Raw genomic sequence first — 22477 nt, 5'->3', positions numbered from 1 at the left:
CACCTAGCCATTACACTTCCTTGTCCATCGTAATTGAGCTTCAAGAGATATTTAGTGTTGTCTTGTGAGTGCAAGAGGAAATTACTGGTTCCTTGTTTTTTCTCACATTTCAGTTGCAAAACAAACCATCATCCCAACCAAAAGAACACTTGCAAGTAAAGAACCCAGTATTTATTTCCTCTCATTCACATAATATCTGGTTGCTCCTATGGCTACATTAAGAGTTAGTTCTCTCCGCTGTCTGAGTTTGTGCAATGCTCCAAATGCAGTGCAGCTGTGTGTACTTGGCTGGGGCTGCCTTCAGCCTGGCCCGTGCCCAGGGGACAGTGACTGTCTGTGCAACCCCCTGGACAAGGGCATGCCTGTCTCACACACACACACACTGAGTGTCTGGGGGTGCTGAACATGTGGCAGGGAGAAAATCAGGTCACAGTGTATGGAATCTGGGGAAAGACCTACGCCAAACATAGCTTACTGTGGTGTTTTATAAGAATAAATGAGAAACTGCAAATTAGTTAAAGCTTATCAGCTGGGTGGTTATTGCATCATGCCTCCAGTGAAAAAACAAAAATCCTCTGCTCCAGCTAAACTGCTTCAGCATGACTTGAGTACAGCTTCATTCCCACTGTGTGGCTCTTTGGACCCAGCAAGCTGCATATAGTGGTATTTGAATTCATCAGTGTTTCAAAAGTACATTAAAATTTAACAAGTACATTTAACTAAAAAATCCATATCTAAATAGCATGGAGGTAGTGATAAAAAGAAGGTAATTCAGGCCAAGATATTGCATTAACTTCCCTGTGAAAGGACCTTTCAGACAGCATGGAGCCAGGTTGAAGTCACTGAACTAATGCCAGTTTCTTTACTCAGAGCCCAAGAAGCCTGTGCCTTGCTTCAGAGAGGTGTCAGTTTTTGGTTTTTTTAAGAGAAGTTTAAAAATACTCACACAAAAAAACCAAAAAACCCTCAAAAAAAAAAAAAAAAGGAACAAAACCAAACTCGCAAAGAAAAAAAAACCCAATTTTTAGGGAGTTTTCTTTGCTAGTACTACAAAGCTATTTTGCTTATCAGAATCATCTTTCTGGAAAGCTTTCCTCCCAAACAAATTTACTGAAACAGGGCAAGAGCATGGCCAACCCCTGTATCACTCCAACCTTACCAATGACTTTATTAAGGTTAGTATCTATCTCTGTAATAACTGAATTTTATTTCTCTTGGATGAGGTGAAAGTTCTGATATAGTAGAAGAAATGTTAAATCCATATGACTTTGCATGATTCCTGAAACTGTCTACTGCAACAATGTGGACAAAGTCTGTTCTTTGCTACCTTCTTCTCACCTCATGCTGAAACACCTCTGAAGTGCTAAAGGAACAAAGCCCAGAACCTTTGAATTCATTCAATCATGGATGAAATTAAAGTGCTTACACAATATTGTGGAGTACTCTGCAAATACTGAGTCACCACAGTGAGTTGTCAGTTCTCCTATAAAAATTACTGAAAATCATTATTGTGTGATTTATTTCCCTGGCAGTTTATCTAAAAATAAAAATTGGACCCAGATTTCCTCAAAGCCTCTAAGTCTCAGCTGTTTCAAAACTAGAAGTTAATAGTGAAAGCTGCTGCCTGACAGTTTTAGATCCCTTTTGCTATGTGAGCTGGGGGTATGAGGCTTTAGGAGCTCCCAGGGTTGCGGGAGGGGTGGGAGCTGTGAGCATGGCCATGTGCACAGACCATTCCTCCCCAGCAGTTCTACACTGTGTGCTTCCCCTTCCATCTCAGAAAAGCGTGGCAGAATTGCAGGTTGAGGTGTTCTGGAGCAAATCTTCTTCTGTGAGAGTCTCCTACTTGATCTCTGGATGACAGCAGGTTAATTGGGAGGCTTGGCTGTAAAGAAAGGCTGGATGAGGTTTGTTGCTGCTTGGCATGCTGCTGTTTATTACAGATGTATGATGAATGACACTTCCTCTTTCTGAGAGCTGGGACTTGCCAGATGTTTGCACCCCAGTTTCCAGGCTCTGTAGGTCAGAGCAGAGCTGGTTGGGATGTAAAGGTTTGTGTGTGCTCTCTTTTGGGGACATATGGGTTAAAGCAGAGTCTCAGAATAAAAGTCTGACTCTATTGAAATGAGTGGCAAAACTCCCATTCACTCTGGATTGTCAAAATGATCTGTAGAGCCCCCTAAGATTTGTGTTCTGTTAATAATTATTAGTTGTACATAAAAGTAAACTTCTATATTTAAAACTTATAACTTGGCAACCACGGAATACACATGTCTATAATGAATAACCATGTGAGCCTATTACTTCAGCTCTCTTCCATTCTCATCCTTTTCTATATTTTACCTGCTATTCATCTCTTCACATTTCAGATTGTAAGGTCTTCTGGGCAGAGACCATTTTTTTCTGCTGGCAAAGTGGCTCTGTGTCAAACAAGGCAAGTATTTTAAATCAGGGGAAACAAATGTTCCTGCATTTGACAGTTTCTGAACATGAATGCAAGTGATCAGGCATGCGTGTCTAGAGATGTGCTTTCTACATACACATATTGTTTCCTTTTAAAGACATCTGCATCTACTGAATTCAGTCCAGAATTTGGCCTATAAGTTTACCATTATTATGCCTCAATTCAGCAAAGCGTGACTGTAGGGAGACTTAAAATTAAGTATACATGTAAGTGCTTTGTTGGATGGAGGCCTCTAAGACATTGTGCATTTATGCTCTTGTAATTTTAAAATGAAACATATTATTCAAAGTCTTCAGTTCTTTATGCTGTCACTTCCTCACTTATTTTGATTTATTATATATATATATATACACGTCTCCTAAATTCTAGATGCTTTTGAAAACATATAAATTCAAAATCCATTGAAATCAAATATAAAAGTAGTATCTGCTCTTAACTGAGCTACAATAATGTCTTTAGTTCACCAGCATCACTTTTGTGCCTTAGTAGCAACTTCCCTATCAAGGCTGTCTCATGTCAAAAACGTGGTTTTTAGCCAAGAGCAAACATGTCTGGCCCAAAGCGCAGAGCTCTTTATGGACAAGCAGCCCTAACATCTTTGTTCCCAAGAATGGCAAATATTCCTGCATCTTCTCTTCAATGAGTTGCCACCCTCTTGTTGAGGGGGTGTTCAGAAGTGCTGCCCTTCCAGTCCTGCCACCATGATGATGTTTTGGACTTGCTTTTGGGCCAGCTATAATTTTCCATGCAAATTTTAAACCACAGGGATGCCACTCAAGGATGCCTGCTAGCTGCTGCTGTGGCAGAACAGACCGGAGTTTGCATGGAGATGAAAACAGAAATGAGGTGAGATGGGCAGGCAGGACCTTCCTTGTAATGGAGCCCAATAAATGCCAGTAAACAGACACCAGTTAAGGCTCTTCATGTAAATTGATATGGAGCCCAGTTCAGGTTATTAACACACTTTGAATGTCTCTCCTCTCAATGAGGTCAATTACATTTGATATGCCAAAGGATATGGAAAAATCCACTTGTCTTTAGCATAGGACTCTAATAAATCCTAACTTGTTCTGTTTTATAAAATGGGTATTATTTGTACATGTGTCCTGAAAACACAGACTGCATCTTTTGGAAGCATTCCCCTCTTTGGGGCTCATTGTTGCTTGCCCTAAGGGTTGGGGTCATCTTACTGATGTTTGCTTAAATATTTGTAGTTTACATCACTCCACAGAAAATATGTACTTCAAGTCTTTTATTCTTTTTTCTTTCTCTAAATAATGATCATAAACATCTTGTGGGAATCTTCAGGGGTCCGAAAATATGAAGACAACTGACTTTGCTGCATTTCCTTTGCTAAAAATGCTCAGTGAGTTCAACAAGAAGTGGAGTTATACCGCTGAGCCTGCAGACCTCTATTTGAAGTGCCACCTGCAGTGGTGGTTTATGAGATGAGGCTTGCTCTCCTAGAAGTTATAATGAGACCACCCAGCCCCAATTGCATATGCCATGGATTAGAATTCAGATGGTAATAATTTCTCACTATTACTAAGGCCAGATTTGATCTGGTTATGCAAAAAAGAGTTCCAGTCATGCTCTGACTCTCCTCAGTCTACAGCTTCCAGAGAAACTCCTTCTTAGGCAAGTTGATAAATTTTTCTCTCTTGAGGAGAGTCCTGGATCATGAAGTTACTTTCCCTGAAGCCATGAGGACTGTGTCCCTAATTGGGATTACATGCTTAAGAAAGGACTTGCAGGAATGAATTGTAGGAATGAATTGTAATATGCTTTTGGCTTGTAGCAGCACAAGTAGGACTGTGGTTTCTGGCTTCCTTTGGTTTATCATATTCCCATCCCAGTTTTTTTGTTAAAAATCAATGAAATGCTCAATATCATTTGTGATTTTACTGAGAAGAATTAAACAAAATTGGAAGGATATCTGGAAACCAAAGGTGCCTTTAGCAACAAAATGCAGTGTTTTAAAGTAGAAAAAATGCTAAGAGAGAAAAAAAAAAGGTGAAATGAAAGGGAAGTTGAATGATAGGGAAACAGGTTTAAGCTTGTCAGAGAAATGCCCTGTTTTAATATGAGTACATTTGTTAAAATGTATAAATAAATATATGTAAAAATATGTAAATAGTTCCCTGAAGTGAATAAGAAATTACAATTAAAAGGATAGACAAAGTTATTAATTGAAAATAATGATAAACCCAACCTTTGTAGTTACAAGCTTTGCTTCAGTCACAGAAACTCAGGTAAAAAAATCTGAGAAGCAGTTTAGTGCTTCTCTGCTGGCTTGCTGCATTGTAGAGACAAGAACCCAATTATTTGGAGAAATGTCCCTTAATCACTTAGAAAGAAGGCAGTGGAAATGCCCCCTTACCAGGTACCCCTCCTACAAACCAGAAACCAGAGGAAGAATTTTCTGAGACATTAACAGCATCAAACTGGCTGCTGTGCTACAGCAAAAAATAATGGTGTATAACCTGCCCTTGATCAATAATGGGCAGAAAAACATACCCAGTAAAGAGTATTTAACAAGGCCACTTCTGGTTGAGACTTCTCTCTGGCTCTGGCCCAGCTGGCTCGTGCTGGACCTGATGCAAGACCTATATTGAACACACTGTCGCGGGCCAAGGTTTTAGCTTGCAAAAGTGAAGTGCAGGCTTTGCTTTCACACACACTTTGTGCTACCAGCTCTGTTTGAGAGTTGCAGTATTGAAGAGAGTTAGTGACCCAAACATCAGAAAAGAAGTTGTGCATTTGTGGTGTGGAAGACCTCTAAATCTGCCCCTTGAGTCTGCACAGGGGCTGCTCTCACACTGCCACCCTCATCAGCACCTCAGCACATGAGAATAAGTAGCTTGTGAGAAAGACAGACATCCTTAATGTCACAATCTTCCTGTTAATGGACATGTGCCTTTGGTACTGTCTGTTTAACAAGCTAAAAAAATAAATTTCACAGTACCCCTCATACAAACCTCAGAATTTGATTCTCCTTTCACTAGTGCAGGTATAAATCACCAGTGAAGTCAACAGAGTTATTTCAGCTTTAATTCTGGGACATATGAGAGGAGATTGAGGCCCTTAAGGTATTTGGTATCTAGGCTATCCTTACTGATACACTGCCATGATCAGAAAGCTCTCCTCCTTTACAGGGAAAAGATGAGGGGAAAAAGCAAAGTGACACTAATCTTTTCCGAGTCAGGCTTTCCTCTTGGGTGTGACTACATGCAGAAAAGCAGGGATTTCCAGGTGATACTAATCAAAGATGGCAGAAGCAACTACAAAGAATACAAATAAAGCATCCAAGTTTCATGTACCAAACCAACCATGACAGTGCTCACAGAATAGCAGCTAGACTACAGTCAGCTGTGTCGCTGCGAGGGGCCCAGAACTTTGCTGCGTGACAGTAACACGAAAACAAGCTCTGTTGCTATTAATAGCAAACACATTATAAGGTTAAAGCATAATGCACACTAATAGTTGGTTATCCTGCCTTATGTATATTTTACATAGATGCCTTTTTTATCAGGAAAAATGAAATTTCTACAGATGGTCTCACCAGACAGCTTACAGTTTGTTCCAGTTTTTTTTTTTGGTTGTTTTTTTTTTTTAACTGGCTGCTCCTAGATGTGTGTGTCTGCATAGGTATGGGCTATTTCTGACAATTTTCTGTATCCTGACTGGATCCAATACACAGATCCAGACTCCTCCTCATCACTACCAATGTGGAAACAAAACACACTGTATTGATGGACTTTAAGGTTCAGTAGCTTCAACCAGAAAATCAGGCCCCTTCTTCTCCCTGCAGAGACAAATGAACATCAACCTAATTATTACTTAACCCTGTCCAAAAACTGAACCTGAGGGAACATCTTTTTCATGGTTCTCAGGTATCAGAATGTTAAACATGGGATAGTTGTGTGGATGGATAGCAAGGGTGAGGCTAAGTTGGTGACACAGAGCACATAAATATTTAGCTGTCACCTAGTGCCCCATAACTTACATTTCAAGCATGGGTTAAGGTATTTAAGTACGTAACCAAAAAAAGAGTAGCATGTTGGTGTCATCCCTGAAGCCTCTCACCTTTCTCTAATGAGAAAAGACAGGAGAGAGGAACATGCTAATGTCAGCACCATGATGTTTCAGAACAACAACCAAATAAAAGCCTTACTTGTTCTATGTCTGGACAATGAAAGGTGTCTTGTAGTTTGACTCCATTGTCATTATCTGAACAAAAACCACTGGCTGCTTCAGGCTGATTAAACTGAGGGAGGTGCAGGCTTTGACCATGGTTCTGCAAGCATTGCAGAGCTGCACTCCTTTAAGCAGCTCAAGTGGAACTGGGTTGCCTTCCTGATGTACTAAAGGAGAGGGACTCATGGCCATATTTTTTTTCAACAGGAAGGCCCAAAAGGACTTATCTGCAACATAAAGAACATTCATTAGAAAAGTTAATAGTGTTTTTTTTCAGAATAAAACTTTTGGATAGAAAAAATATTCAATTATTGCTGGCAGAGTGGAGACAGTTATTCTTAAATATTTGCTAGGGCACTTATTCTCCTGGCAAATCACAGCAACAAGGAAAGGCTTTTAATCTTTCACAGGAATTTAAAAATCACTAAAAGTTCATAATAAGCATGCAGGGTGGGTGTTGCAGCCAGAATTAAATATACGATCCCAAGACGGACTTGGTCTTACGGCATTTGATTATGAGTTAGCTTTAACAAAAGGATACTAGTCAGTTATTTTTCTTTTTTCCAACAGTTCTACCATGTGCTTTTCATGACAGAAGACTGAGTATGAAATTTCCCTTCAGCAGATCAGGGAGCCTGCTCATGGCCTGGGGAGTTCATTCACTATTCCTGTTCTCACACTGTCTCCATGTGCTGACAACAGAGGTGGTCACATCTCTGACCACACGAGTCACATCTTGTTTTCCAAAGATGCATTCCTCTCATGGGAGCTCTGTCTCAGGATAACTTTTTCTCCCACTTGATAATGATGAGCTCCTTCTTGTTGCTTTCCCCCCATACCCAGTTTCAAGCCAATCTCCACACAACTGTTGTTCTTAGCATAGCTCTACCATGTATTTGCACACGTGTGTGAGCTCCAAGATTCTTAACCCTCTTGTCTTCATCCACAACTTTGTGTTGCAATTCATGTTTTTAGATCTAAGGCTCTGGTTTTGTAAAACAGAGGGGTCATGGATTCAGCTTTGTTTCTCTCTGCAGAAAGACTGGCTGGGGCATTTTCTCCTGTGCCTCTGTCTTTTTGTCCTCTCCTTGTTTTCCCCCTCCCTTGTGACTGCTGTCTTTGCAGAGTGGTGGTGAATGACTTTGAATATGGGAGAAGGCACAGACTTCTTTGCCAAAGGACAATGTCTTTAAGCCAGAGACCTGGTGTGAGGTTTTCTGCTGCAAACTTAACTTGGCCTCTCCAAGATTTTGCTTCTAATCCACTGCTCTCACAGGTACAGCTAACCTGTTCATATCAGAACTGAAAACATGACACTGATTTCTCATTTTAAAAGTTCATCCAATCTGACCAGCTTGGGGTTTGGAAGGAGCTCTGCCAGCAGCTCTGTCTTCAGCTCCAGTATGGGCATGTCTGCTGAGCACTAAGCCAGACACTTGGAAGAGAACATGTAAGCTTTGCTTATTTGCCTTTCCCTCACTTAATTACAGAGAGTCCTCCAGAGTTTTCTCCAAGGTTTTATGTAAATCATCTGGTAGGGCATCTAAAGACTTAATGTTGTAAACAACTAAACAAAAATCTGCAGCTTAGAAGGCCAAATTTCAATTTGATTTATTTTACAATCTATAGAGTTTCACTGGTGACAGTGGTTTTGTACAGGTTATAAGTGCAAAAGAATGTGAGAAAGGCTTCATGCTCATCTTTGGCAAATGCTGTATCCCATCTGTTTGTCACTATTAGAACATTTCTTCATTGGCAGCTGAAAAACAAAATGTACAAAAGGATGCCATAAACTATTCCATACTATCATCAGTACAACCAAAGGCAAGCAGTCATTACTCTCATAATGATGCAGCCTCTCACTTTGGAACTGTCAGAGGCCTTCAACCCAACACATTCAGTGACTAAATGGTCTACTCAAGGCACAGGAAATGGTGAAGTCTTTGGAAGAGGCACCAAGAGAAATGATTGCATGTCTTTACATTCTACTTAGAAAATAGTGTCTTGTGATACAGAATTCCTACTTTGTGGCTCCTCTTGTTTCTTAAAGGTTTTTATACGCCAGGCAAAAAATTAAAATCTCAAATAAGATACTGTATCTTTATATTGTACATCTGTTTTATCTTCTGATCTAACTGAGATGAAATGAAATCAACCAGAACATTTAAAAATGACCTGTATTTACTATCTACTCTGTGAGCCTGAAGAGGTTCTGAGCAAGCTTAAAGGGAGTTACCTACAACAGGCATTTAGAAGGACTGCAAGATTTGTATAACTTGTTTAAACTTGAGATATCTTTTTGCTGGTGAGCCGTTTTCTGATGACAATATATAGATCTCTCTTGTCTGTTTAAAGGATCTAGAATCCCTCCCTCAGTGACAAACACATGCCAGAGATTTTAGCTAACTTTCAATTACTCTTAAAGATTATGGATGTAGTTATTTCAAAAACCAAACTACCCAGCTGCAGTTGCAAATTTTTATTTGCACTATTGGAAGCTGTATTAAAGTCTGGCTAAAAGCTAACTTTCAGCTTGAGTAACCATGCTTTGAAAATTCTTTCTAAATTCCTCATCTATAGACCTTTAACAAGCTCTTCAAGGGGGATGGGAACATGGATTTACAAAAGTGCACAGCAAATACTGTGTCATGTGTATAACACAAACAGTTGTTTTGTGGTGTGTATAGGGTTAGTTCTGCTCATGGAAAGGAAGTGTTGATTCTTTGGCTGGAGAAGGAAATTCTCGATCTATATGTCGGCATGATGCCCCTTCGTACCTCCATCTTATGACATACTTACTAACCCCTGTAGTGGAGACAGCCCCTCAACTCTTCCAGCAGACATAAAAGAAAACCTCATTCACTCAAGGGAAAGGTTCAGCACTAAACACAAGGTCTGTGAACAGGCTCTGTGGTGCTTGGAGTGTAGAAGTTGAAACACATTGCTAGGGTGGCATCAAGCACCACGAGAAGCTGCTCAGGCCTTCAGCAGTGCTGCCATCCAGCACGCTGTTAAAGCATGGCTGTCTTCCAGCACTGTGTTATGCCAGAGGTTTCTAATGGCATTCACAGAGCTGGCTAGTGAATTTACTGCACATAAATTACCTGTGGTATTCCAAGGGTGGTTGTACACCACTCGCTTCCCATGCAGGGAGTTTGCCACGTAGGCAAGTCCGAGTGCTGCTCTAAGTGATTTTAAAGAGTATTTTGCAATCTGACAAGTCATGGCAGCCCACTGTAGAAAAAGGACAAGGCGTAATGGGTAAAAATTGAAAGAAGGGTAATTTAAGTTAAATATTGGGAAGAAATTCTTTCATGAGAGGGTGGTGAGGCCCTGGAACAGGCTTCCCATAGAGGTTGTGGATAGCCCAAAAGCGTTCAAGGCCAGGTTGGATGGAGCGTGGAGCAACCTGGTCTAGCAGAAGGTGTACTTGCTCATGGCAGGGGGATGTGGGGATTTGGATTAGAGACTAAAAAAGTTTTTTCACTGTTTGGGTGTCAGGCATCAGAATGGGCTGCCCAGGGATGTGATGGAGTGACCATCCCTGGAGGTTTTAAGAGGTGTCTGGCACAAGTCCTGGGCAATGTGGTTTAGGAGTTACAGGGTAGTGCTGAGCAGATAGTGGACTCGATGATCTTGAAGGTCCCTTCTCATCGTGATGATTCTATTCTCTCTTTAAGGTCCTTTCTATGATTCTGTGATTGCTCACCGCCAGCCGCCCTGCCAGTGCAGACACTCTCCAGAGCCGGCATCCCGAGGGCACTGCCAGTGACAGCACCTCGCAGTTACAGAGGACACACGGCTCTGTCTCTGTGGCTCCGGGATTAGTGCAGGCCCGTCTGAGCGCCTCGCAGCCGCTGCTCCGCTTTCTGACGCCGAGGCCTTGGCGCCCGGGGCCTGCGCTCCGGAGCAGCGGGCCGCGGGAGCACCGGGGCGGCCCGGGCTGCCAGGGAGCCCCGGGGGTACCGGAGCCCGGCGCGGGGGCCGGGCCGGGCCGGGCAGGGGGTGTGGAGCGCCCGCCTCTCGCGGCTCGCAGCCGGGTGCCTCCCGCGGGCCGCGGGCGCGTACCCAGAGTGCAGCAGGCGGGCGGCGCGGCCGGACCCAGCGCCGGCACCCACGGCCGGCTCTCCCCCGGCGCGGCGGGAGCCGGGCCCAGGCGGCGGCGGCGGCGGCGCGGCCCAGAATGCGACACTGAGATGCTTCTTCCCCCGGCAGCGGCGGCGCCCCGGGCCCAGGCGGCGGCGGCCCCCGCGTGGATGCGGCTCTGGAGCCGGCGCTTCGCCCTGCACAAACATTTCTATAGGACTCATTCGCCCTGCTGAGGAGATCGGCCCAGACCGGCCGCTTTCCCTCCCCTCCCTTTCCCCGCTGCCCCGGAGACCGCCGGCGCGGCCCGGCCCGCATGGAGGCCCCCGGCGGCGGCGCCTCGCCGCTGAGCCCCGCGCTGGTGGGGCGGCTCCGGCGGGAGCATGAGAAGGTAAAGGGGGCACCGGGGCCGGGCCGGGCCGGGGGGCGCGGGGGGCTGGGCCCGGGCCCGGGGGGACCGGGGCGGGGAGGGCACGTGGCCGCCTGACGTCACGGGCGGCGGGCGAGGCGGGCCGGGGCACCCGGAGACCCCCGGAGACCCCCGGACACCCCCGGACCGGGGACACAGTCCTTGGGACACAGCCCCTGGGACATAGCCCCCCGGGATTCAGCCCCCGGGCCACCGCGGGAAGCGAGGTCGGGAGGCGGCAGGAGGGAAGGCCCTGCCCGCACCCCGGGCTGCCCCAGGCTGCCGTGGTTAGTAGCGCCCATGAACGCGTGTCTTTATCCTCTACACGCCTCTCCATGAACGCGTGTTTTTATCCTCTACACGCCTCTCCATGAACGCATGTTTTTGTCATCTACACGCCTCTCCGTGATTTTTCCGGCCTCCGGGACAGTCACGCCTCCAAAACCTCCGGGCCGTGTCTGTGATCTGCGTCATGCCGGGGCCAGCGTGCTCCTGGGCCAGCTTGAGGAGACCGTGTGTCAAAACTTAGTTGTTCATGACTTGCCTTAGGAATCTTTGGTTGTATTTGAAATGGGTTTTGAAGAACCAGATTTTTCTGCAGAAACTATTCCCAAGAGTTCAGAGGCTGGTTCTACCTGAGACCATAGCACAAAACTCAAGATACTTTTTCGTGTAGATTACAATCATGATCTAACTCAAGTGGGTCCTGAAAACCTAAGGAGTGCGATTTGGGGCTTGCAGATTCCAGCCTCGCAGTGAGCTCTGTGTGGGTGCAGGAGTCACTGGAAATTACTTGTGGTCATGTGCGGGGTGTTGACACAAATACAGTCTGCAGACCTTTCACACTTCTGCTCATGTGATTAAAATTTTTTTAAAGTAGATGGTAAGATGCACGTTAGAGTTCCTCAGTTATAATGGAAGATTTTATCTCCAGCCTGTATTTTGTCACATGCTGGTTTAGTTGAGAAAAAGTGAGAAACACCTGTGGGGTATAAAAATGTGCCTTGTCTGGAATATTGTGTGCACAAATGTGTCTACTTTTGAATACCCATTAGATCTTTACTAAAAGACCTGTGTAGCCAGGATGTGGATGAAGAGTGAGAGGGTCTGCTGGAATCCTCTGCATCGTCTGCCCTGCACAGATTGGAACTCATCATGCCAGTAACTGGTGATAGGAACTTGCCTGCTTGGGCTCCTTCAGTGAATTTTCAGGGTGGTGGAATCTGGTGAAGAATAATTTCCCTGGTACATTAGTGTCAGGCCTAATATGTGAGCACACGTCTGCCATAGCCATAGAGAATTATTCCCAGTTCATGGTAAGACCCCTCTGTAAGCAAGTTTAAGACTCTTCTTAAACAGATCTGCTCCAGTGGAAAAGAGGCCCAGGAGACCATTAATTAAGCCTCTGTTAGGCTGATGTACCAAAGTTATATTTTATCATAGGGAAACTTTACATAATTTCTGCAAATTGGCTGAAAAAAAATGGAACACTTCAGCTTCAATATGAAATTATACTAAAGAACTACATATCTTGGTTACAATGGAGTGTCGTGATGAAGATATAGTAGACTTTCCCTCTATGCAATGAATATATATAATTGGATTACAACGGTATTTTCAGTTACAAAAATATTGTATTTTAAGATGGAGGAGGTCTTTTCATTTCAGCTGCCTCTTCTTAGAGATCTGTATTTTTCCCACAGAATCACTGGAGTTGAAGGCTCCTGTTTTGTCTCAGCACAAAGAGGAAGGAGAATGAGTTACCCAGTACTTCAGTAAACTAGTAATTGTAGTGTGAGGATCATAGAAAATAGTGAAGTTACTTAGCCAGAACAATATCTCTATCTACTGGCAGGCAGATACATTTCTTTTAATTACTGGGATGTTGTGCTGTCCCAGCAATGCTTGATTAAGTACAAGGAAACCTATTTATTCCCATTAATCTGAGGGCAACCTTTAGTGAAATCGTGGAATACATCAGTACCTATCTGCAGCATTAAAGGTAATATTTGATTTGTGGTTGGTTATTTTAACACCCAGGCCATTGTACAACCCTGGTTCAGCTATGGGTTTGAGCTTTTAAGTGCTAAAGAGCTGCCCTGGAGAGCTTGTGAGCTGAGGCTTCCTTCCTGCTTAAAAATACTGAAAGAAAAGGATGTCCGTGACTTTCTGTCTTTAATCAGATAGAGGCTGCAACTTCTAGGTTTAGGACCCCTGATGAAAAGTAATTTTAATTCTTGTTTAGGACTGCTTGCCTGTTGGACAGATTTCATCTTGTTAATTTGTGGTGATAGTAAGACCAAACTGTTAAAAGCAATTTTCAGTGCTCCTACTAAAGGCACTTTGTATAAAAACATGACTTAGAATGTGTATCTTGGGGATAAATTATAGAAGAATATCCAGTAATTTTCATGATAAAGACCATCATTGGAAGCACAATGCCTGCGTAAAGTTTTGAATATTTCTGTAAGAAGAGTATAATGTATGTGTCATGGATTACTTGTAAAAGCAATATATGTTAGCTGAAAATACTGCAGTAAATCTATTGCAAGTTAGTAGAGGAATTATAAAATGAATATTTAAATAGGAGGTTTCTCATGCTATAGGCCCTGCATTTAAACATAATATTTGATATACATTTATTCCTGCAATCAAGTGGGTTGGGATTACTAACTGATGGGAAGTTGACAAGTCAGATGTGTATGATTTGGAAAGACTTGTGTAGACAGTGAATTTACAGTGGGATGATAGGTTCTGTAGTTCCTGAGCAATGCAATGACAGTACGTGTAATGGGAGACATTACAGAGCCAATTAGACCCAAGAGACATTTGCAGAGTGCAGACACAGGCATGGAGAATCTAAAGGATTCCAGTATTAGATGGCAGTATGATTTTTTTTTTTTTGTATTGCACTGACAAACACACTTTTTTATTTTCCTTTTATAAAAATTAGGACAAGGAAGTGACTCTCCTGTCACTCACCATGACAGCAAAGCACAATTAGATTGAGTGCAGCTCTTACTGTAACTCATTGGCCATTGTGCATTATGACATATTCTTAATTTTTATGAATTGAAATGGTAGAGCTGTATAATCTTTAATTTCCAAATGATTTTCAAGATCCTGGGTACTTAAAGTTTTTTGACAGTTAAAAAAACTTGTAGGTGGGTTATGGAGAAACAAATCACAGAATCCTAAGCTTACACTCTTTTAAATTGTTTCCTCTTCTACATGATTTACTTCTGGGGCTGACTGCTTCTGTTTGTCTTTTCCAAGTGATATCTGTGCTATGAAATCAGCAACTTGGCAGTTTAGAGCTGTTCCTGCAGTCTGAAAAGGAGCAGTGAAGCAGAGCAGAGTCTTGTTCACTTGATGCTGCTCAGGAGCCACTGGAAATCAGGAAGTGCTTGCCTGCAGACTCACAGATGAGACTCAGATGTGCTTTCCAGTGTAGTGTCTCCCATGGTTTGCACTTTTTCCAACCTGTGTCCAAGTTCACAGAATCCAGAGAATGCCTGGGTATGAGCCACCAGTGCAGCAGGACTTCATTTTGCACAATAACTGTTTGAGAAAAGGGAACAGAGTGTCTAAAGCTTGGTTTGATGTGCTCCTTTTAAAAAGAACCTGTGGGAAGCTTTATTTGCCCCTATTCCTTTTTAAAAGGTACCTGGACAATTACCTTTTTGGAAATTGTGTTGAAATACACTCCACCCTGTCCACTGGTTCCAGTAATGTTTTTTCAGGTGCTGCATTCAAGTAAAAGGGCTAATTCAGTCATGATCTGGAAGCTTTTTATGGAATACTTATTGTTCCTCCAGTGTTAATTGATCATCACTTTTACTTTTTTAGTCAATATTTGTCCATGTTCTTATTAGTATGAGTTAAATACCCACAAGTTTATATAGTGCCAAGAGCTGTGAAATAAAATTAACACATCTTCGGTAGGTTTTTTAATGGTAATTGGAGGAGATTTGACAAAAGAGTTTAAAGAGCTTTGCCTTTATTCTGGAGAGGGCAAGTCTGTGTTCAGCCTCATTGGTAGCTAAAATGTGTAGATGACATTATATGCAAAAAATTGAAGTGTTACTGAATTGTGCTGCTCTTACAGCTGTCTGCAGAGGCTGTGAGCAGATGCAGTGACCAGGGTACCATTTGGGAATGGTGTTCACTATCTTTGCAGATCTCCATTCCATAGGTTCAACTTGTAGCCTGTCTTAGATCTGTTTGGATGCTCCTTGTCTCAAGTACTTTTTTCATCCTTTGAGTTTGTGAAATAATACTTTGTTTGAGTCTGAGCCTCCAGTGTTGCAGGTGGATCTGCATCAGAGCTTACCTCTTTTTGCCCTCAGAGCAGCAGATACACTAAGGCTCCGTGTTTGTTTGGTTGCACTGGGACACTGCTGCACTGTGCAGGTGCTGCTTTTGTAGTTCCTCCTGTCTGTTAGCATAGGCTGCAGCACAGGAGCCACAGTCTTAGAAACTTGCTCAAAATTTTCATTAATGATCATGTGAGTTGTCCAACTGACTTAAATTTGAACAACTTGTTAATCTTTTTGTGTGTACTTTTTTCAGTTCTTTAGCAGTTTTAGGGTGGCACGTTTGTGACAGTGCTTAGTGAACTGGGCTGGGCTCCAGCTTAAAAACAAACTTTATTATTGACCTTTTTGCCCCTTTTTTTTTCCCCCTCCTTCCTGGACTATTTTTCATCCACTGTGGATCCCTAATGTGGTTACAAGTGTCTGTCAGCAGATCGTGTCAGCTTTGGGAGGATGAGGCAGTGGAGCAGAGTAGCAGGAGCCAGGGAGGGATGAGGCTGAGTTTACTCAGGACTGTGGCTGAAAGCTGAACCACAGCCTGCAGCTATGTCTGTGAGGCAGGTGTCACAGCTCATGGCAATTTTAAGCCAGTAAGGCTTAGGTTTTGCTAGCAGCATAGTTTTTGCACCATAAACTCCATCAAAGCTTGCAAAACCTGCTTGAGATGTTGGGCTGCTTAGATCATGGGAGTTCTGTGCCTGTGCTGGTCTGCTGCTCTCTGGGTACCTGAGCGAGCCTGGCTGTGGTGTAGCCACACAAATATATTTACCTGACCTCAGCTGAAATACAAAGTTTTGAGTTCTTATCTCTGTCTCAAGATGAAGTTACAGGACATGGACACTGGCTAGCTGCCAGTAAAGGGTGAGATCTTACTCTCTGTGCCTTCCTTGCCTCACTTGAGTTGGTTTGGAGTCAGTGGAACTCACTCAGCAGAAGACATCCTGCTGCCCATGGGGTTTTTGCTGCGTAGAATTTTCGAGCTCCCCAAAATAATTTAGGTCAGAACTTAGTACTTATTTATTGATAAATAATAGTTACGTACTTTTTCTGCAAAACTGCAAGACCCACAGGTGTGTGCATAATTAATAGAAAAATAGTAGATCTTGTTTTCTTGTAAAGAAAAGTCAAAATCATGGCTATATTTCTGAGTAAGATTTTTTACTTTAGGAAAAAATGTTTGCCATGATTCAGATTTCTTTCTCTCTTTTCCTGCAGTATTCTTCCCAAGCCCATTTCTTCAAAAGGCAAAAGTTTCCACCCATAGGGGGTTTTATGTTAATAATTTGTTGGAATGTAGCATTTTTGAGTAATGTGATTTAATAAATGAATATGAGAACTCAGAAGTGCTTTCTTCCTTTTGCATTAGATCATACAATGTGCCAACAGACTGAAGAATTTTTAATAGTTTTATTTCATTTTTTGATTGAAAATGGGGCTTTAGGAAAAACAATTGTACAAATGTTAATTCTGTCTTTCTCCATCAGTGATTGCTGTGTTCTAGGCAAGTACTGTGTAGTTTCCTAGAGGAAAGAATGAAAATTCATTTTAAATGTTTATTTTTTTCTGTGGCTTGTTACATCCTTGTTACCAAGAGATGATTAAATATTTGACCACCCATTAGTGTTCTGTAATGTAAAGTGGTATGTGGACTGGTAATTTCATGGGTAAAATTTTAGTGTTTGGGGGTACAAGAGGGAAATCTCATGCATGAGTTGCATGGCAGAGAGGGTTTTGATACTGCAAACATTTCCAGATGGAGGCAGCTCATGTGCATGTATGAACCACAGTAAATACTTGAATGTGGAATATTTAACATTTAGAGCTATGCAGAGTTGGAGTCACCTGCAGGAAGTCAGTAATGGAAATGATGTTGGATTTACCATGAGCCTTGCAAACACGGATCTGCATTTCAGGAAACCAGCATACACTGGTGGAAGGTTCTGAACAGCAACAGGACCTAGATTGAAACAGAGATATTTTTACAATCCCAAATGGCAGGGACAGTCTCCTGAAGGCAAGTCATTGGTTTTAGACTTTATTAGACCCTTACTTTAATTACCACCTCATTACTTGCTTTGCTTCCACAAAAAGTATTCCATACTGTCATTTTTCCCTAAGTAACTGGAAATGTGATTGAAAGGGATGTTTAAAGTGAGACTAATTCAAGATTAAATAGTCACAAATTATATTATTGCTACATGTAAACAAATTACTTGCATATCTGATTTTATTCAGATTACTTTTCAAGTGGTAAATAATGCTTTATCACTTATATAGTGCTCTTACATCTTTAGAGTGCTTTTCTCACATTAATTAATCATCATTAAACACTCTGAGGTGGGTAGGTTAATACTATTATCCCCATTTTGCAGATGAAGAAATGTAGACTGAGAGGTTGTGATTTGCTCAAGGCCATATAGAAGAAGCAGAATCAGAGCTGGGATTAGATCTGTGTCCCTAGCTTCTAATTTCAGAAGACCAGCCAGATTGTCAGCCAGAGTTCTGAAGCAAAGTGCTCAAATGTGCATGTAGAACTAGCAGATATTTGCTTGGCCTAACTTGCAACTTGTTTAAAGGGAAACTTTGCTTTTGTGCCGTGCTTCACATTTCCACCTTCACACTTGCAAGTGTGGAAATGGCCTCTCATTCATTTAGGACCTCTTCATCATCTGGTGCAACATTTTTATTTTCATCATTTTCATTGAATTTAACTTCCATCATGGAAACTTAAAAGTTTCTACTTCTCTGGGCTTGAACATAACTGCACAACTCAGAGCAGCTTTAGCATTGGCGCGCCCCAGACTGCCTGCAAGTGATACCAGGACCAGCTCTGTTACTTAAAATTTTTCACAAGCTGAGACATAAATAAGGCTCTGACTTGGCAGCTTGTCTTACTGCTGTTCAGAAGGGATGAGAGAGAATTACCCTCTGTATGCTGAACCTTTGTAGGCAGCACCTTTGTAGGCAGTGCCCAACTGCTCAGTAGGGAGAAACATTCACTTGCATGCCCCCCACCTTGGAGAAGTACCTCAATAAAACAGTGTAGTCTGGGAATGGAGAGCAGAAGAGACCTCTTTGTGCCACCACTTTGTTAATCAGAAGCACCACAGAGAATTATATTCAGCTGTTAGTAATGGGAGCACCTGCAGAGGTAACAGATCAGGAGAAATAAAGTGCAGAAACGAAGTGCCCTTGTACAGGAGGGTGAAAACCTGCTGGGGTGATGTGGGATAGGTTGGAGACCCATGGCACATACAGGTAAGGATCTGCTTTGTGCTACAGCATCATTTTCACCTGAGCTCATTGCCAGGGAAACATTGGAAGTGACTGTAGAGCCTGGCTGCTGGGTTAGGAGCTCTGCCTTCCCTTGCCAGCCCTGAGCAGAGTCAGTGGTTGTAACTCAGCCTGCAGAATCAGTGCACTGCTTTTTCAAAGTGCAGCTTGCTTGAATTCATGGAGGAGATTTTGAACTCTTTGAATGCAAGATGATGGAGAAGGTAGCATATAAATAGATAGGCAAGGGAGAATGTGTTGCAGAGAGAAGGAATTCTCTATCTTTGGACAGCTGATGAAGTCCTGGGCTGGATGATAGGAGCTGCTGGGGTGATTTGGAGTCATTAGCCTGCAATCTGCCCTGGGATCACACTGCTGAGGTGGAACTGGGGACACCTGGGACGTGAGCACAGCTCTAAAGCTGATCCTCGTGCTCTGCTTGTGACACCTGCAAACGAGGGATTCCCTAAAAGCAGCAACACAGGCAGCCCTAGAAATAGCTCAGGCACGTAGCAGTGAGAGCAGAGCAAGCACATAATCTGCTGGAAGGGTTTGGGTTTAATCCAGCAGGAATTTGTGCAGGGATGGCCTCTCCCCTGTCCCCAGGGCTGCTTGTGGAGCTCCCAGGTGTGGTTCGGGTGGGTCAGGGGCTTGAGAAGCACTGAATTTTAACAACTGGCTGTTGGTGAAAAGGAAGGAAACAAGATATTTGCCTGTTTGCTTTCTTTTAAGACTATGGAATATGTTTTCTGACAGTGGATCCTGTTTTAATAACCAGACCCATGATTAGGTAATGTTAAGTCTGCTGCAAGAGTAGTTTAATAAATATTTTAGTATGCAGATAAGCCACTGATAACCATGTGCATTCACAAACTCATACATTTTTATGCCTAAAAGGGGAGAATTCAGAGTTTGTTGATACTACTTCCCTATGATGCCTTAAAAGTAAGGCATACTTGGTGGCACTAGCTGTCCAGGTAAATTGAACTCAAGTGGATAAACAAGCAGGTCATTTATTTTATTTACCCTAAAAGGGTTTTTCATTCTTTAATTGTAACTCTAGATATAAATTATGTGTGGAAGATGCACTAATGATTTTCCTGTGTTTTATTAAAGGCAAAGAATCAAAGATTTGTTTATATATTTATCTATTTGTTTCTTTGCTTTGATAAGACCACTGTTATCCAAACAGTGGGACTGACCTAATAAAGGTCATATGCATAATTGATCTCCATCTGTTTTTCAATATTTATTCTCTCTATTCTTTAATAGACTTCAGTTCCAGAAGTGCAGCCTGCAACATTTTTAAGGTGGTATATTTTAGCACTTCTGTAAAAGGTCTCATTTTATGCTGGCCACTGAAATGACCAGGTTTGTTGTTGGTTCCACCCTTTGGTATCCCTTCAAGAGAGATTATATCAAAGAAGAAGAATTAAATTAAAATTGATTGGTGTTATTGATTTTTCTCTTTTTTTTTTTAAGGGGATAAAGGGTGATGGAAACAGCATATGCCCCTATGCTGTTTTGCTGATGGACTATTTCTTAAAAACATAAAAAGCATATGTGCCCAATTTACATATTTACTAATTAAAAAAGCTTCCTGGAAACATTAAGTAGACTATCTTCTGCAACCTTTAACATTGTGGCTAATGGATATAGCCTGGAAATTTTCATAGAAGGTCCTCTAAATAATGTAAATGATTATGAATATGTAACTAGTTAATATGCAGCTACGAAAGGATTATCATGTAGAGGTTAATGAACATGCTGCTCTTATGGTTTGCAGGGCTTTTCTTTTTGTGCTTTCAGCTCACTTCATGCATGGAAAGTCATGTATTGGGAATGGAAAGCTTCCTGTCTTTTCCATCTTCATCTGTAATGGGGCAATTAAATGGAAACTTTCTTAAAGGATTTCATAAACATTTTTGTATGCTAAATTGTGTTGTGTACTTCACAATCACTGCCAAATGTGAAAGGATGAAGGATGTGGATAGAATAGGCTTGGACTCCTCAACTTGTTAGCGAGGGGCTCCAGTGTGCCTTGGCTTTGTTAACAGACAGTTTGTCTTCTGCAGAAACTTTACTCTTAAAATGGGCTTCATATTAACAGTATGAATTAGATTTCTGGCTTGATGTCCTGTACAAGTCTGTGTATTTACTCTCAAGCTTAAAAACAGTTGCCTTGCACATTAAGGAAGATATTTTGCTAGGCATTTGATTTGTAGGAGTTTAAAGCAAATGATAAATTTAAACTTGGCTTATGTGGGATGAGCTACCTGGCTGACTTTCCTGATGGATTATGAAATAACATAACCACAAATGTAAAGCTGATCCTTTTCATTTAAGAACTTTGCTCTGTTTAAAGAATTATTAGCTCACAAAGTAGTCCCATTTTTTTTATTCTAGCATGAGTAGGAAGTGCAGGGTCTGAGATCTGTTGTGCAAAAGCTGCACATATGCTAACTGAAAAAAAAATGTCTTTCATTCTGTTGTTTGGGAAAAAAAAAAGAATTATCTGCTCCAGTGATTTCAGTGGTACTTGAATGTATGTTATTGTTTTCTCTGCAAATTTCTCATTAATTGCTTTCGAATGTTAGCATTATTTTGGCTATAGGAAAAGCAAAATTTGTAAAAAAAAAATCTAGAAAATGCTTATATTGAGAAGCTGTCTAGACATATTTAACTGCCTCATGGCTTCATTGCATTTCATATAATTGAATGAAATTGTTTGTGTTGTATTTTTGGTAACTATTATTCAGAGATCAGAATATGTTTTGAAAGACAAAATCTCCATGTAATTGTGGCAGAGAAGGTCACAGGTTTCAGCATCCTGCCTCTTTGCTATATATAGTCTAAAAATTGCATTTAAAAAAGATAAAAGTATTTAATTTTAACAGCATTAATTAAGACCTTTATTTTGTTAAGAGCTTTATTTTGTAAATTCTTTTGTATCTCTTGGGAAAGCCTGTGGCATAAGGGAGTAAGTGAAATACCTTTTTTGACACCCAGAAAGAAGAGAAGCCAGCAGCCCATCATGGTGTCAAATACCTATGTATTTACACAGCACAAAGTTAATTTGGGCTTGTTCAAGTTAAAGTGGCCAGTGGAGACATTTGTTGATGTACTGATAGAGGAAAAATGTTTTTGGTGCTGTGAGATTCATTTGTTCTGCTTTTTAATGACTGAGCATGGGAGTTACATTGATGTCTTGTTGTAATTTATGTTGTTTTCTTATTCTGCAAACATGTAACACTGAAAATAGATCGGCAGATTGCACAAACTGCTACTTATCTCAGATCGTGTGTCACCTAATAGTTATGGAGCAGGTATTGTACCAAAATAAGAAGTGAAAAGCTGTGATTTTTTCCTGTGGTTATCACTCTGCGTTAGCCTGTGATAAAGTGTGCTGCTTAAGAACGACCATCCACACGCCTTTGCCCTGACAAATAAAAATGTGGATAGAGGCAGCACCAAATCTGTAAAGCCCCTGTTCTAGTTTCTGATGCTTTGACATTGCAGCTGTGTGCTTAGCTTTGTTTTTTTCATGAGTAGTTATCTGTTTTAATGACAGGTGGTCACTGGCTGCCAAGAAAAAATCCAGCACTGGTAAGTAAAAAAAGTCTACATGTCTAAAATACTGATGAGTAACCTAGTTATGTTTGAGTCAAGTATTGCTGTTTATTCTGATGGGAGTCAAATCCTGCTAGCATGTTTTGGGGATTAGAGTTACTG

General features: G+C 41.8%; 1 protein-coding gene across 1 annotated transcript in view; it reads left to right on the top strand.

Moving 5' to 3' along the window:
* The first annotated feature begins 10906 nt into the window (after positions 1-10906).
* URI1 (URI1 prefoldin like chaperone) overlaps positions 10907-22477 on the top strand; it is a 40919-nt gene continuing 29348 nt past the window's right edge. Inside the window, exons 1-2 of the mRNA XM_036390202.2 lie at positions 10907-11138; positions 22317-22351. Of these exons, the coding sequence (XP_036246095.1) occupies positions 11064-11138; positions 22317-22351 (110 nt within the window). The 5' untranslated portion in view covers positions 10907-11063. The remainder of the gene's footprint in view (positions 11139-22316; positions 22352-22477) is intronic.

The sequence above is a fragment of the Molothrus ater genome, chromosome 12 (genome assembly GCF_012460135.2).
Source record: "Molothrus ater isolate BHLD 08-10-18 breed brown headed cowbird chromosome 12, BPBGC_Mater_1.1, whole genome shotgun sequence".
NCBI classification, from domain to species: Eukaryota; Metazoa; Chordata; class Aves; order Passeriformes; family Icteridae; genus Molothrus; species Molothrus ater.
Note: the sequence above shows the minus strand (reverse complement) of the source record. Positions and strands in the feature narration are given on the sequence as shown.